Source organism: Phocoena phocoena, chromosome 19, assembly GCF_963924675.1.
Source record: "Phocoena phocoena chromosome 19, mPhoPho1.1, whole genome shotgun sequence".
In the NCBI taxonomy this organism is placed as follows: domain Eukaryota; kingdom Metazoa; phylum Chordata; class Mammalia; order Artiodactyla; family Phocoenidae; genus Phocoena; species Phocoena phocoena.
In genome coordinates this window covers 42,162,279-42,180,066 of record NC_089237.1, presented here as the reverse complement: position 1 = coordinate 42,180,066, position 17,788 = coordinate 42,162,279, and the positions used below count along the sequence as shown (strand labels likewise).

Genomic DNA, 17,788 nt, shown 5'->3' with positions numbered 1-17,788 from the left:
TGTAGCAGACAGAGTCATCTTTAAAAAATATCCCAGATCGTGTTACCCATTTAATTCTCTGATATTTCTACTTTCACTTAAAGACCATTCAGTTTTTTTTTTTTAACTTTTGGCTGCACAGTGAGGCATGTGGGATCTTAGTTCCCCAACCAGGGATCGAACCCATGCCCCCTGCACTGGAGGTGCAGAGTCTTAACCCCTGGACCACCAGGGAAGTCCCAAGGCCATTAAACTTTTTAATGCAGTCCTGCAGAGTCCTTCACAATCTGGCCCTTGCTTTGTTCTTGTACTACTCTCTCCTTTACTTTGCTTTCTCTATAAGAGGGCCCTGACCCAGGCATTATCCCTACTTCCCTGCATATTTGTTCACTTTTTTCTGTCGTTACTTGGGCTAGAAGGTAAGCTTTGTAGGGGATTGGTCTTGTTTATTGCCATTTCCCCAGGCCTAGAGTAGGCCAGGCACAAAGTAGGCACTCAAATAGTTGTTGAAAGAATGAACGAGTTCAAGCTAGTTTAGTTTATTTAGTTTATTTAGACTTTCCTTGTTTTCCAAACCACTTGTCTTAGTCATAAAAATGTGATCATTCTCCTTTCTTAAAATCTGGTCTGATGTGGTTATTGTTAGGATTTGAAGGGGCAGCATTCATCCAGTCTCTTGTCCATGTTCTTAGCTTTATTTTGTTGGGGAGATTCCTGTGTTCTGGCAATGAAGTAGACCAGTGACTTATAATGGCAATGCCATGTCTAGTTCATGTCTTGGCTGCCAGGAATCATAGTCCTTGCCAAAAGAGGTCAGCTTCTCCTTGAACCACCAGAGGCCATCTTGGAGGTTTAAAGGAGTTAGAGAAAGATTCTTTAGGTATAAGAGTCAAAGACACTTCAGGAATAAGCTAGCATTTATTTTGGAGAAAAACTTTCTATGCTCTTTTTAAAGCCATATTGCTCTCCATTCTGGTCTTTGTTAGAATGATATTTGAAGATTAAACTGCTCCAGTTTCAATTATACTGTGTCTGGTGATAACACAACGCAGTATGGTACCTACTATCACCTGGGTGATAGTACCTGGGTGATTGGCCGTAGAAAGTCCATTCTACATAGCCTATTCTATTCATATAGAGAGTCTCTTCTACATCATCCTTACATATGTACTGAGACCTGTTCTCTGCTGTCTTTTCTGCTCTGCCGGCACCAGTTGGGCACTAGTGTTGATGTAGTTTGAAGGAGAGGGATAGACCATAGCATTTGTCCTTCTGCAGCCCACGTTGTCTGCATGTGGTTGATGAAATTGTCCTTTGGAACAATGCTCAGCTATTTCCCCAAATGCTAAAATTTTCCAGTTAAAAATACAACTTCGTAGCTACTCTCCTCCTCCCTGTGTATTCTAATTACAATAAATTAAGAAGAGCCAAAAAAAAAAAAGAAGAGCCAGCAAGGCTTCTTAATAAAGAAGCAGATAAAAATGAGGAGTAGGTAGATCCCTTTGCTACTTGAAGCATGGGGTGTTTGTTATCAAGAAAAATAGTCAATATGGCTGGTAGGATGGCAATTGGAACCAGGGAATATTACTTCCACTTCATGAATATTAAGAATTTGCTGTCATTTAGAAGTAGATGTTCAAAAGATGTGATGAAAAGACAAATTTTTAGCCGGGATAAATCTAGATAATTTGTTCTATAGTGATGAATTATGCTTCCCATGGATGACCTACTTAGAAGCATGGGGTTTCAGACAGAACTGTAGCATGTTGTGTTGAACTGAATCAGAAGGCCTTCTGTCCTTGGGGATAGTTGTGGCCATGCTTTTAATTTTTATAGATCACTTTAATATTTCTCAGGCAAAATAGAGGAAATAGAGACCATCAGATGTCTGGCTAACAAAGGATAATTTTTTTGTCCTCCATATTAATATTTATATTAAAATGTTTATATTGTATATAATTATTATATTTAATTATATTTATCATAAAATTGTACTATATAAAATATTTGTAGTATATATTATATTAAATATAAAATTTAATTGGTACAGTAATTAGAGAAGAGCTTGGCATATTGTTCCTTATGGAAATAATTTCTATTTTCTGGAGTAGTTAAAAATATGCAATGTTTATACTCATCTGCCATTGTCATAAGGGATGTTTTTTTTGGCTGTGCTGCGCGGGTTTCAGGATCTTAGCTCCCTGACCAGAGATCGAACCTGGGCCCTCGGCAGTGAAAGCGTGGAGTCCTAACCACTGGACTGCCAGGGGATTCCCATAAGTAACCTTTTTGATTATAGGCTTATTTAAAGAGTCTTAAAATTTTAATATTCTAAAATTTTTTCCTTCAAGACATTCATTTATTTTCTCAATTAAAATTAGCTTGAAAGTGGCCTATTTTAACTTTAATTTTAAACTTGCTGCTTCATTATTTCTTTGATAGTCTCACTCAAGGTTAGGTGGGTAGGTCTTAAGAGAAGCAAAAAAGCCCTATTTTAGATTCACCAAAGCATTTTTTTTTTTTTTGGTTAAATGTTTTTATTTTTTTATTTTTGGATCTGTTGGGTCTTCCTTGCTGCGCGTGGGCTTTCTCTAGTTGTGGTGAGCAGGGGCCTATTCTTTGTTGCAGTGCGTGGGCTTCTTATTGCGGTGGCTTCTCTTGTTGCGGAGCATGGGCTCTGGCTGCGTGGGCTTCAGTAGTTGCAGCACGTAGGCTCAGTAGTTGTGGCTCACGAGCTCTAGAGCGCAGGCTTAGTAGTTGTGGCGCATGGGCTTAGTTGTTCCACGGCATGTGGGATCTTCCCGGACCAGGGCTCGAACCCGTGTCCCCTGCATTGGCAGGTGGATTCTTAACCACTGAGCCACCAGGGAAGTTCCTCACCAAAGCATTTTGAAACTAAATCACATCTGTATAATCCTTTATTAGTTAAAGCAGCTGTCATTTCACTGCTGTTCCAAAAGGAAACCCAAAATGGTACTAATGAAAACATGCTCATTCATTTTTTCCCAAATTCACTGTAATCTCTCTCTCTTGCTCTAATTTTGAACTTGCTTTAAAAAAGGAAATCACTCTTGGATTTTTATGTGGGAGAGATTCATGTTCTTTGATTTTTTTAAAAGGCCTTTTATTATACAATTACTTCAGAAACTACATGGGATTGTTTTATTGTAGTGAGTGCTAAATTCCCTCAGATTCTTTAACAAATGAGGCAGGATACGAATGAGTAGAAATGTCACACTTTGAAAGGTAGTATCATACAAATAAATTAATTATCCCCACTCTTTGGTATTGCTGTCTTGTAAGTCTGTATGATCAAGCATAAGTAAAGCTCTTTAATTGTTGCCGTCTTTACGGTGCCTCGTCTCCAAGCCATTTCCTTTCCTGTCTCTGAGGCCTGCCCTGTTGGAATGGACATGGTGACAGGTCTGTGCTTTGGCAGGAGTTGCTGCAGGTAGCCAGAACTGCCCTGAGGAGCTGAGCTGCGGAGAAATCTAAATTTCCCCAGAATGTTGGTTTTCTCTTCTGAAAATATCACTGGGGATACAGAGGGTCCATGAGAAAAGCAGAAAAGGGACTATGACCAAGAAAAGGGTTGTCGTAATGAGTTTTAAGAAGAGAGATGAGGAAGAATGGATGCATTTTAAAGATTACGGTGAGGGGGAACTTTAAAGGTAACACAGAACACCTGTTGAAGACCTGCATTTTGCTAAGGGATCCTGAGTGATGGTGATTAAGGAGAAACAAGTCCTTTGCTGTCTTGGAAACTAATAGGCTTTTTGATATTGTTGATTGATTTAATTTTGAAGATTTTGTTTAACATTTTGAGTTAAGGATTCAAAGGTAGGTAGGTTTCTTCTGAAACTGATGAGGGCCTTTGAGTGGTAGGATACAAATAAAATTTTTAAAAGGTAATTCTAAAAAGGGGATTATCAGGGTATCAGAAGAAGAATCAGGGTATTAAGGTAGGCACATTTCTCAGGACCAACAATGGGACTTGTTTTAGTTACCAAGGAGCATCTGAGTTATTGAGTATCCGACTGAGTATCTGATTATTGAGTATCTGATTCATTTTTTCCCATTCCGGACTTAGTAGATCAAGGATAACATTGTAGACAGGTACAGTTGACCTTTGAACAACATGGGTTGGAACTTTGCAGGTCCACTTATCTGCTGATCTTTTTCAATAGTAAATACTACAGTACTACACAATCCGCAGTTGCTTGAATCCAGGGATGAGGATACAGATGAATCACTGATGCAGAAGGCCGACTATAAGTAACACTATTTTCAACTGTGCGTGTGTTAGCACTCCTAACCCCCTCATTGTTCAAGGGTCAGCTGTATAAGATATCCAGGAGAGTTCTTCAGAAATGGAAAAGTTTCTGGGAACATCTGTGCTGGTGATAGTTGTAGGATTTTGGAGATAACCAGGGAAAAAGCAGACATCTCTCCTAGGGCCAGAAAGGCCCAGAAGGTCAAAGGTCACAGGTATTGTACAGGCATTGGATCTTCTAAAAGGTTTGTTGTTTTAAGTATCTGGAATAAGAGGACGGTGGCTTGGCCCATTTTAAGATAACTACATTTGACCTTTGAACAAAGCAGGGGTTAGGGGTACTGACCTTCTGTGCAGTTGAAAATCTCTGTATAACTTATAGCTGGCCCACTGTTTACTGTGTTCCTCTGTATCTGTGATTCCACATCAAAGATCTGCAGATTGTGTAGTATTTGCAATTGAAAAAACAAAATCTGTGTCAAAGTGGACCTGCACAGTTCACACCTGTGTTGTTCAACGTGTGGGGAATTTGATTGAAGGATAGACCTGACTCCTTTGAATTATTTTTGCAATTTTTCTGTAAGTCTGAAATTTTCTGAATATAAATTTAAAAAAAAATTGAGACAGAGTTGCTGGATTAGTCACCAATGAACCTGAATATTTTGATTAACTTACGCAGTATTTGTGTATGGGGTGCTTCCTGACTTTTGTGGTCACCATTCCTTTTCTGTATCACTAACTTGTGTTAACAATAATTGTTAATGTCTGGCATAAGAAAGAGAAAGAATACTGCTTAGCTATCAGGAGATGGATTATTCTCTTAGTGAGACCATGAGAAAATCACTGTGGCTGGGTCCCTTAGCTCTTCATCTAAAATTTTTGTGGGGAGCTGGGTAAACTGCCTTCAATAACTAGGTTATAGCAGTTCTGTGATGATGGGCTCCTGATTCCTTGACTCAGGGAGATGTTATGTTATTGTCAGCCACTTGAAGAAGGCCCAAGCCTTCTTACACATGTAAATTGTAAAGATGGAAGAAGTCAGAGCTAGAAGACACCTGTTAACCATCTGATCTGCCCTCCATCTGCAGCACCCGCTTGTTTGCAGCACACCCTCTAAGTTGTTTTGACCAGTGCTCTCTTCTAGCCAGTCATCATTTTTCCAGACTTAACTTGTATTTTTTTTAAATAAATTTATTTTATTTATTTATCTTTTGGCTATGTTGGGTCTTCGTTGCTGCGCTTAGGCTTTCTCTAGTTGCGGTAATCGGAGGCTACTCTTCGTTGCAGTGCGCAGGCTTCTCATTGCGGTGGCTTCTCTTGTTGCAGAGTACGGGCTCTAGGTGCGTGGACTTCAGTAGTTGTGGCATGCGGGCTCAGTAGTTGTGGCTCGCGAGCTCTAGAGCACAGGCTCAGTAGTTGTGGCACACAGGCTTAGTTGCTCCGCAGCATGTGGGATCTTCCCGGACCAGGGCTCAAACCCGGGTCCCCTGCATTGGCAGGCGGATTCATAACCACTGCGCCACCAGGGAAGTCCTTTGACTGGTATTTTTAGTCACCCTTTCTTTTAGTCATTTAGAAAAGGAATGTGACTTTCCTTAACTTTAACATTTTCCAGTTCTTTTATATTTAGACTTGACTTTTTTTTTTTTTTTTTTGCGGTACACGGGCCTCTCACTGTTGTGGCCTCTCCCGTTGCGGAGCACAGGCTCAGCAGCCATGGCTCACGGGCCCAGCCACTCCGCAGCATGTGGGATCTTCCCGGACCGGGGCACGAACCCGTGTCTCCTGCATCGGCAGGCGGACTCTCAACCACTGCGCCACCAGGGAAACCCTAGACTTGACTTTTGAAATCTATAATTTTCTATTACGGCAGAGATTAACAGGCAGGTGGACTGTTTTCCTCTAGAATCACAAGAGGATTTTAGTTGATAAACATTTGAATATCTAGCAATAGTAATTATATTATCAGAAAATGATGGGAATGAAAGTCAATTTTTAGCAAGAAGATTAAGAATTTAAGTTTGTGCATTAAAAAAAATTTCTAGGTTAGAAAATGTAACAGGAAAGTATCTTTGCTCTTACTAACCCTTTAAATATGATACCCTAAAAAAGAAATGAGGTAAAGATATAAAGAAATAGACACTCTGCTCTTCTATTGGTGAGGATGTAAATTAGTTTATTCTTTTTTGGAGCTAATTTAACAATGTCTATTAAAACAAAAAAGATCATGCATGCTAACTTGAGTTCTACTTCTAGGAATTTATCCTGTAAAAATACTCATTGCACCATTGTTTATAAAAGTGAAAATCTGAATACTGTTCATTGTTAGGAAATTACGTTAATAAATTATGACATCATACGATGGATTCTTATACAGCTATCAAAAATAATGTAGGAAGCTTTTTAAATGTTAATATAAAGTGCACTATTGCCATTTTTAAAAATTGTGATAAACTATACAAGACAATGTTAAACATTTTAACCTTTTGTAAGTGTACAGTTCAGGGGCATTAAATGTGTTCACAGTGTTGTATAACCATCACCACTTTCTACATCTAAAACTTTTTCTTCATCCTCTACGAAAATGCTATATTTATTAAATAATAACCTTCCCTTTCCCCGTCCCAGGAGATTTAAAAATATTGACGTGGAATACTGTCCAAATACATAATTAAGTGATAAAGGAAGATTGCAAAATAGAATAAATACTCTGATTCTACTGTGGTAAATTATTATTATGTTAAATATAAGTGTAGGAAAATCTGGGAGACTACATATGTTAAACAATGGAGGATACTATGGGAGATTTTTACTTTTATATATTTTGGTAATTTTTTGTTTTAAACAATGAATATGTGTAACTTTACTAAGCAGAAGAAAAAGATATAATTTAAGTATTGTACTAAAACATGCTAATTTGGATGCCTCTGATTTTAGGTAACAAATAACAGACTTCCCCGTGTGGTTGCTAAATTTGAGGTTATGTAGAATCTAAATACTTTATTAAAGTAATTCTTTCTTTTCACAGCTAGAGTTGGGAAGACATCACTGATTATGTCTCTGGTCAGTGAAGAATTCCCAGAAGAGGTAAACATTTTGATTTCTTAACTATATTTAAAAATTTTTAAATTTTATCAAAATTGAGTTAAATAGAATATATTTTTGCATGTGGTTTCGTTCTGATATGACTTTTAGAAAGGCTTGTGGTAGTTTTTACAAGACATCTTTGAAATATAGTGTAGGAGAAAGAGTCAAACTAGTTCTGAGTTCACTAAGTAAGGCCTTTGTGTTTCTTACTTTTGATCTTGGCTAGGACATTTGTCATTTCTGTGCCTTAGTTGTCTCATCTGTAAAATGGGAGCTGAAAGGGATGTTAGAGATATCTAAGCTGTATCATCCTCTCTTAATGTTTTTCATAAGCCCCAAATATAGAACAGATGGAGTATTCCTTTAGTTGAAGTAAGGGTAAAAGGTCTGGCTCCCCGCTTGCCTTCCATCTGACACTCCCCAGTCTTTGAGGCATTAGAACCACTAGAATTCTGACACACATATTTGAAAACCTCAAATATTATGCACCTGCATCATTTTACAAATAAAAAATATAATGCATTCCACCTTTGCCTACCTCAAAGGATTGTTATGGATCTCAAATGAGATAAGCTTAGTAATAATAGAGTGCCACCAAAAGTTAGGTGGTTTTGTTATTGCTGGCAATGTATTTATTTATTACATTTTGGAAGTTCCAGTATGGGGGACTGTTGGCTAAGGCCTTATGTAATGTTAAGATATTGTTATGAGGAATGGGATCAATGCAAAAGGGATGAAAATTATTTCTTTTTATTTTCTTTCTTCACATAGTAGGTATTATTAGTGCTACGGTTTACATTTATCATTTCTTTACTCTTGTTTAATTAGGAATATCTGTTCAATTTTGCTGTTTAGAGAGGAATTTGATGTATTACATGGTAGTTATTTCAAAAATTACAACTGCCATGTGACCACTCATTGTTTCCTTTTTTTTTTTTTTAATTTATTTTTATTTTTGGCTGCCTTGGGTCTTTGTTGCTGTGTGCGGGCTTTCTCTGGTTGTGGCGAGCAGGGGCTACTCTTCATTGCGGTTCACGGGCTTCTCATTGGGTGGCTTCTCTTGTTTCAGAGCATGGGCTCTAGGCACGCAGGCTTCAGTAGTTGTGGAACTCGGGCTCAGTAGTTGTGGCTCGTGGGCTCTAGAGCATAGGTTCAGTAGTTGTGGCACACGGGCTTAGTTGCTCCACGGCATGTGGGATCTTCCCAGATCAGGGCTCGAACCTGTGTCCCCTGCACTGGCAGGCGGATTCTTAACCACTGCGCCACCAGGGAAGTCCCACTCATTGTTTCTTTTGCTTTTTTTTCTCTTAAATAAGATAGTTAAATAAATCATAGCTTAATTTGTAAAATGGAGTGTATTTTCATATGTGGTGTGTGGAATCAGTAACGTTAATTAGGATCACTCAGGTTATAATACCTAAAAGTTTTCTATGATAGTTTAATTTAGTTTAAATTGTCTTTTTATTTTATTTATTTTATTTTTTTATTTAATTCTTTTATAAGTTTATTTATTTATATTTTTGGCTGTGTTGGGTCTTTGTTGCTGTGCGCAGGCTTTTCTCTAGTTGCGGCCAATGGGGGCTACTCTTTGTTGTGATGCGTGGGTTTCTCATTGTGGTGGCTTCTCTTGTTGTGGAGCACAGGCTCTAGGCACGCGGGCTTCAGCAGTTGTGACACGCAGGCTCAGTAGTTGTGACTAACGGGTTCTAGAGCTCAGGCTCAGTAGTTGTGGTGCACGGGCTAAGTTGTTCCATGGCATGTGGGATCTTCCCAGACCAGGGCTTGAACCCGTGTCCCCTGCATTGGCAGACAGATTCTTAACCACTGCGCCACCAAGGAAGTCCAGAATTGTCATTTTAGCATAGTCCTTTGGGGCGTGGATAAGGAGTTTTTCTAAGTAATAGGGTCATTAAGCATAAGGCTTGTGTAGCCAGTTATCTTCTAGAAGAAATGAATTTTGATAATTTATTAATTTATTTGAGGATTATTTTAGATTAACATAAGTCTTCATTTGCAGAGTATCTTAAGCCTTCAACAAAATAGAATGAAAACTACATTTAAAAAATCTAATTTTTAAACACCAAATTAATTTAGGAGCTGAAGTATCCTTAATATGTCCTGTGCCCACATAGGTATAAATGTGCATTTTTTTTTAAAAAGTGTTTTATTATATAGTTTTCATATATATTTGCATTTGTGGTAAAGCATAAAAATAAGCATTTAAAAGAACAATAAATACTTGTAAAGATAAGTATTGGCAAAAGAGGCTAATATATGGATAAATTTACATAATCTGTTAACAAGTTTGATTAATAATATTCAAAGGTTTTTCCTTTTTTATATTTGTTTGCAAATGAAGGTTCCTCCCCGGGCAGAAGAAATCACCATTCCAGCTGATGTCACCCCCGAGAGAGTTCCAACGCACATTGTAGATTACTCAGGTAGTGAATGCTTCTTGTAGGTGAAGCTGTAGAGTTAATTTAATAGTCCTTAAAAAGGTACTTAAATGAGCTTTTAAAAACGTTTTAAGAGGGGTGTTCCTTTTCTCTAACAGTAAATGATCATTTACTATTTTTGTGTTACCCCATACCCCACGAAAAGCAGTTCTCTGTCCCTAATTTACCAAGTTGGGTTCTGTAATAACGAAAAAGAAGGAGGGATGGCAAATGACCAGACAAATGATACCCTCCTTGAATTTGCATGTTTGCAGAGAGAAGTTCTGTGTTAATTTTGTTATCAGACATTCAGGCATGCTCTGATGATGTAGAAAGGTTCTAATTTGAAAATTTTTTGAGTTCTAAATTTGTTTTTTAATTTGTCAGACTTTGTCCTTAAAAAAAAAAAAAAAGCTAAAACAGTTATCATCTTGCTTACAGTATATGATAATGGAAGCACATCTATATTGCTTTTAATAATGTAAAGTTTTTTACTACTACTTTACTTTTTAGTCATTAAATTATTTTACTTTGTTCTGGGACTTCTTTTGGAAAGAAAGGGAAGTTGTAACAGGTGTACCACTCTGATGAGAGGTGTTGATACTGGGGGAAGCTATATATGAAGGCAGGAGGTATATGGGAAATCTCTGTACCTTCCACTCAGTTTTGCAGTGAACCTAAAACTGCTCTAAAAAATGAAATCTATTTTTTAAAATGCGTATAACTACATTAGTAATACTTCGTTTTGCTGAGCTGGTATTCCATATATTCCAAAAGTGAAATACTTTGCAGTCTGATACATATGACTGTTGAACACTTAAAATGTGTCTGGTCTAAATTGAAATGTGCTCTAAGTATAAAATATAAGTGGATTTAGAAAATGAAAAAAGGAATGTACGATATCTCATTAATAATTTTTCTATTGATTACATATTGAAATTTTAATATTTTTGTTATTTTGGGTTAAATTAAAAAGTCATTTTACCTGTTCCTTTTTACTTTGTTTAAGGTGACTACTAGAAAATTAAAAATTTCATGTGTGGCTTGTATCATATTTCTGTTGGACAGCACTAGAAGCTGAGGGGAGTTGGATGTTTTCTGCTACAATCAGTCTCATAACTAGCTTTATTTACAGAATTATTCTTTTTCAATATGTGTAGCCACATACTTAGATTCACTTTAGTATTAGAATTGAGGCCTTAACCCGTTGATTACTCAACATTTGAGAAGATATTTAAAATATGGCCAATTTTTTAGCAGAAATTGAAATACCATGTATTCATTTGTGATATTAGTTTGTATGTCAGAAATAACATGCATTTTGGGGGAAACAGTTAAAGTAAAGTGATCTAAATTAATATGTCAATAATTGCTTTGGTCTTCATTTGTTTACTTCTCCATTCTAGCTATATATTGCACCTATCCCCTGCACCTGTGGGATTATAGGCATATCCACCCATTGAGATCCGTTCTAGCCAGAGATATGGGCCAGTGAGGGAATTTTTTTTTTTTTTAATTTATTTTGGCTGCGCCGGGTCTTAGTTGTGGCACTTGGGATCTTAGTTGTGGCACTTGGGATCTTTTAGTTGAGGCATGAGGGCTTCTTAGTTGCGGCAGGTGAACTCTTAGTTGGGGCATGCATGCGGGATCTAGTTCCCCAACCAGGGATCGAACCTGGGCCCCCTGCATTGGGAGTGCTGAGTCTTACTCAGTGGACCACCAGGGAAGTCCCCAGGGAATTCTTGACTCATTATCATGCTCCAGTTTTGCTTCTGAGGCCTGGTTAAGATTACTTCTGTCTGCTGTCTAGATCTTAAGCTTATATTGCCCAGATTCTCACCTGGCTTTTTGACCCTGTGTGTATAGACTCTTTGGGCTTCTGACTCTCACTTGGGTTTCTGATCTCTTTTCCCAGTCCCTTCTCAACTCTAGATCAGATGCCGGCCCAGGTTTATCACACAATGCCTTCTGCTCTTCCTTGCCTGAGTTATCTTCATGTAGACTTGTCTCTCAGTGCCAGCCAGCTTCCTTATCATAGTTCAATTCTGCTTTCTCTGGCTTGCCCTTGTCTTTGCCACTTGTCTGGCACTACACCATGTAAATGACACGAGGGGTGAGAGATGTTTTGTGGGATGTTAGATGGGTGTCATATGGGTTTTAGCTTGGCCATTTGTTTTTATGAAAGTGTTTAAAATATGAAAAGAAATTTTTGACTTTGTCATTTGTAGAAGCAGAACAGAGTGATGAACAACTTCATCAAGAAATATCACAGGTAAGTTAAAAAAAATAGTTCTAAGTTTTCTTGTGGGAAAACAGTGATGATTCTGTATCTACCATTTCATTCTCTCACTAACCAAGAGGACTTTTTCAGTTCTTTATTGTTACTGCTGACTTTGAGAATGTATTTTTGCTGTAAATCCTTTGGAACCTTTTCCTCTTAGAGGCATGCTAAGTGTTTTAGTTTTCCAATTTTGTTCTTTCTTTGGCCCAACTATATTAGCTAGTTGGTAATTAAATGCTACTTTTGTGTTATTTTAAAATGACATCAATTTAATTTTTCTTGTAGGCTAATGTTATCTGCATAGTTTATGCTGTTAACAACAAGCATTCTATTGATAAGGTATGAATGTGTGACATTTTTTCACTATATTTTGTTAAATTTCAGTGGGGGCACTTTTAAAATTGATCCTCAATTTAGAATTTTAGGGGTCAAAGTAGAGTATTTTTCAAAGAAGATCATCATTGTGGCTTACTTCTTGTTAATTTTCATTTTAGGTAACCAGTCGATGGATTCCTCTCATAAATGAAAGAACAGACAAAGACAGCAGGTAGTTTTTTTCTCTCAAACTTCGTATATTGAAAATTTTCAAACTTAGAGGAAAGTTGCAAGAAATAGTACAATGAACATCTGTAAACTATTCACTTAGATCCACTTGTTAACAGTTTGCCATATGTGCTTTATCTATAGGTCTGTCTGTTTACACACTCACAGCTTTTTTTGGGAGGAATTATTCGAGGCAGCGCATATATTTGAGAGCAAAGCAGAAAATAGAGCTCTGGTACTATAATGTGCCCTCTCTCTTGAGCTGCCCTTTTGAGGATTGGCAATACCCTAAGTCATTGATTGCTCACCATGTGGTATATGTAAGAGCACAGGACTTGGAGGAAAATGAGTGACCTTGGAAATCTGGCTTGGCCTCTTATGAGCTCTAAAACTTCATTGAGCCTTAGTTTCCTCATCTGTAAGTGGGTAATACTTCTCTTGGCTACATGTGGTTATTTTGAGAATCCAGTGAAATATAATGCATGTATAAGTGCTTTATAAGTTCTCTAAAAATCTTTATAGAGATTTTCATTTAGGAATTCATGCAGGGAGATTTCTTTGAAATTCTTTGGAAGATATATGTATGATAGGGAAAAAGCAAATTCTGTTTTCTTCTAAGCAGATTGGTGGTCCTAGGTATAAATGTTTTGAGCTTTAAATGGAAACAAAACATTCTTGTGGTATTGTTTAATTGAACATGTTATTTGTGAAGCATTTGAGTCTTTTTCCAAAAAATTTTTATTGAGATATAATTGACATAAAATTATGTTGGTTTCAGGTGTATAACATCATGATTCAGTATTTGTATACGTTGTGAAATGGTCACCACAATAAATCTAGTTACTATCTGTCATCATACACAGTTAACTTTAAAATTTTTTTTTTTTTTTGTGGTATGCGGGCCTCTCACTGTTGTGGCCTCTCCCGTTGCGGAGCACAGGCTCCGGACGCGCAGGCTCAGCAGCCATGGCTCACGGGCCCAGCCACTCCGTGGCATGTGGGATCCTCCCGGACCGGGGCACGGACCTGTGTCCCCTGCATTGGCAGGCGGACTCCTGACCACTGCGCCACCAGGGAAGCTCCCACAGTTAACTTTTAGTATTTACTCTCTTGGCTACTTTCAAGTATGCTCCACAATATTATTGACTATAGTCACCATGCTGAGCTTTACATCCCTGTGGCTTATTCATCTTGTAACTGAAAGTTTGTACCTATTGACCCCCTTCACCTGTTTTACCAACTCCCACCTCCCACCCACTTCTCTGGCAAGCACCATTCTGTTCTCTGTACCTATGATTTTGGTTTTTTTTTTAGATTCCACATATAAGTGAAATCATACGGTATTTGTTTTTCTCTGTCTGACTTAACTGTGCTTAGCCTAATTCCCTCAAGGTCCATCCATGTTGTTGAAAACGGCAAGATTCCATTCTTTTTTATTGCTGAATAATATTCCATTGTATATATATTCACCACATCTTCTTTATCTATTTATCCATTGATGGACACCTAGGTTGTTTCCATATCTTGGCTATTGTAAATAGTGCTGTAAATGAACATGGGGGTACATATATCTTTTCAAATTAGTGTTTTTGTTTTCTTTAGATAAATACCCAGAAATGGAATTGATGGATTGTGTGGTAGTTCTATTTTTAATTTTTTGAGGAACCTCCATAGTGATTGCACCAATTTACATTCCTACCAGCAGTGCGCAGAGGTATATGAGGGTTCCGTTTTCTCCACATCCTCACCAACACTTCTTATTTCTTATCTTTTTGATAATAGCCATTCTACCAGGTATGAGGTGATATGTCATTGTAGTTTTGATTTGCATTCCCCTGATGATTAGTGATGTTGAGCATCTTTTCAGGTGCCTTTTGGCCATCTGTATGACATATTTTGGGAAAAATCTGTATTCAGATCCTCTGCCCATTTTTAAATCAGATTTTTGGGGTTTTTTTTTGCTGTTGAGTTTTATGAGTTCTTTGTATAATTTGGATATTAACTTCTTATCTGACATATGATTTACAAATAATTTTCCCCCATTCAGTAGGTTGTCTTTTAATTTTGTAGATGATTTCATTTGCTGTGTAGAAATAGAAATTTTTAGTTTGATATAGTCCCACTTGTTTATTTTTGCTCTTGTTGCCAGATCCAAAAATTCATCACCAAGACCAATGTCAAGTAACTTATGCCTGTATTTTCTTCTTGAAGTTTTATGGTTTCAGGTCTTACGTTCAGGTCTTTGATCAAAATGGTCTTACATCCATTTTGAGTTAGTTTTTGTGTATGGTGTAAGATAGTGGTCTAGTTTCATTCTTTTGCATGCGGCTGTCCACTTTTCCCAATACCATTTGTGGAAAAGACCATCCTTTCCCTATTATATATTCCTGCCTCCTTTGTCATAAATTAATTGACCGTATTGTTTGGGTTCCATTGATCTATGTATTTGTTTTAATGTGAATACCATACTGTTTTGATTACTATAGCTTTGTTATGTAGTTTGAAATCAGGGCACATGGTGCCTACAGATTTTTTGTTCTTTTTCAAAATTGCTTTGGCTATTCAGGGTCTTTTGTAGTTTCATCCAATAGGATTATTTGCTGTATTTCTGTGAAAAATGTCATTGGAATTTTGATAAGGATTGCATTGAATCTGTATATTGCTTTGGGTAATATGGACATTTTCACAATATTAATTCTTCCAGTCCATGAGCACAGAATATTTTTCTGTTTCTTTGTGTCTTCTTCAGTTTCTTTCATCAATAACATACAGTTTTCAGTGTCTTTCACCTCCTTGGTTAAATTTATTCCTAGGTATTTCATTCTTTTTGATGCAATTGTAAATGGCATTGTTTTCCTAATTTCTCTTTCTCATAGTTTGTTGTTAGTGTATAGAAATGCAACCAAATTTTGTGTATTGATTTTGTACCCCACCACTTTACTGAATTTGTCTGTTCTAACAGTTTTTTGATGAAGTCTTTAGGGTTTTCTATATATAAAATCATGTCCTTTGCAAATAGTGACAGTTTTAGGTGCCTTTTATTTCTTTTTCTTGCCTAATTTTTCTGGCAAGTATTTCCAATATTTTGTTGAAAAAAAGTGGGGAGAGTGGGCATTCTTGTCTTGTTCTTTGAGTCTTTTTAAATGTTAGGAAAACCAGGCTAATATCTATATATTATTCACATCTGGCCCTTTACTTCATTTTTTAGATTTCTTTTTTAGTTGGGCATTTTCATGCCTTGAAACTCTAAAGATCTGTTTCTAAACAGATGAACATGGTGATTCACCCTCTCACGTATTTACTTTGTGACTGAGATGGCATTGTATGTGCTACATCTTGCATCTCTGATGGCTTCTCTTTATCATTGTTTTATCATTAGCATTGTTTTAAAGTCACTTTGTAGTGACTTACTGACAAAGCTGAAAGGAGCTCTCTAGAGCTATACTGTCCAAGGCAGTAGCTTCTAGTCAGTTGTGGCAATTTGAGTAAAATGAAATAAAATGAAAAATTCAGTTTCTTGGACACAGCCACATTTCAAGTGCTTGATAGCCACTTGTGGCTAGAGGTTACAGGAATGGACAGTACAGATAAAGATCATTTCTGTCATCACAGAAGGTTGTATTGGACAGGACTGCCTTGGAGGAAACGATGCCTGTATGCTCCTGACACTTGTTTTTCTTGCTGATTACTTGAACTGTTTCCAGGAGGGACTCTTCAGAGGAGTCAGTTTTGCCAGGATCTATCAAGCACTAGTTTGAACAACTGAATTTTTAAAATGGGCTCTACTACGACAGCTTCCTAAACTGCTCTTTAGAAACTAGATGGCTAGTCTTGTGGCCCTTTTAGTATGCCATCTGAAGGTGGCTTTCAATATTTGGAGATCTCTAATTGTGCTTTCTCAGGGGTGGCTATACTTTTACCCCTCCCTGAATCATGTGAGCATATTTATTTCTCTTGTGGTTGATTTGTTCCAAGGTGATCTATTTCTTTAGTGTATGGACTTCACATTTTCCCAATACCCTCTTTCGTGGGCCTCATACCTTAAGTTTATACTTGTTACACATATGTTCTTACTTAGGACTTCCTTGTACCATTATCACAGTGCTCCTTAGTCAGATGTGCCCATCACTGTCGCCTGAAGTACTTTAAAACAATATAGATGCCTTTGCTCCACCCTTTGAGTTTTAGAATCAGTAGGTTTGGAGTAGGGCTTGGACATGTGTATTTTTTTTTTTAAGATCCATAAATTATTCTGAGCCACGTTTGGTTGTAAAGCACCACATTTTTGGAAACCCTTCTGGCTCTATTAACAATCTATATTTGGGTTATGAAGTGGGACAGTCCTTTTACACATAATAACCACACTAGGTGGTTAAATAAATGCTTGCAAGTATTTCTTTTGCAATCTGGAGTTCCAGCAAGATGATTTGCTTTCCCTTTAAGCTCTCTTGTGGGATGTACAAATAATTGTTCTCCACTGGGCTAGTACTCCTTGGTAATCCCCATTCAGATTTCTGATAGGCCTGTCAGATTTAATTTGTTTAAAACAAAATCCTTAATTCCCTGCCTACTCCCCACTGCCCACCCCCGCAGATTTCTAAGTCTTTTCTGTCTCAGAAGCTCTACGCATTTTGTCCAGACAAAAAATCTGTTTACTTTTCTTGATTTCTGCTTTCCTTCAATCTCCATCTCTAATCTACCCATTGCTCCTGTTTGTTCTACTTCTAAAATATATCTCAAATCTGAATATTTCCTCTTCACCTTCATTGCCCTAATTCAAGATATCACATAAAAAACTTTTTTATTATTGAAAAAAAATCAAACATATACAGAAGTAGAGAGAATAGTATAACGAATCCCTCTGTATCAGTCATCCAGCTTCAGTAATTAACAACTCATGGCCAGTGTTGTTTCATTTATTACCCCTCCCCTTGGGATCATTTTGAACAAATCAGATACCATATTGTACTGTAAATATTTCAGTATGTATCTCTCAAAGATAACAAATGACTGCATTTAAAAATATCATTTGGATCATATCATTCACCTACTTATAACCCTTCTGTGGCTTCCCTTTTTACACTTAAAATAAACCACACACTATTTACTGCAGCTGTAATTCCTTTTGTGTCTGGCCTTTGCTCCTCTCTCCAACTCCATTTCATACCTCTTCCCCTTGGACCAGTACTC

The 17,788-nt window shown here is 37.2% G+C and overlaps 1 protein-coding gene across 4 annotated transcripts in view; it reads left to right on the top strand.

The window, feature by feature from the left end:
• Positions 1–17,788, top strand: part of RHOT1 (ras homolog family member T1) — a 59,655-nt gene that overhangs the window by 4,040 nt on the left and 37,827 nt on the right. For 3 of the 4 annotated variants that reach the window (XM_065897525.1, XM_065897523.1, XM_065897524.1), the window contains exons 2-6: positions 7,281–7,339; positions 9,699–9,780; positions 12,003–12,046; positions 12,341–12,394; positions 12,550–12,602. In XM_065897525.1, coding sequence (XP_065753597.1) covers positions 7,281–7,339; positions 9,699–9,780; positions 12,003–12,046; positions 12,341–12,394; positions 12,550–12,602 — 292 coding nt within the window. Of the gene's footprint in view, positions 1–7,280; positions 7,340–9,698; positions 9,781–12,002; positions 12,047–12,340; positions 12,395–12,549; positions 12,603–17,788 lie in introns of those variants that run through there. The other variant, XM_065897526.1, reaches the window with a different exon arrangement.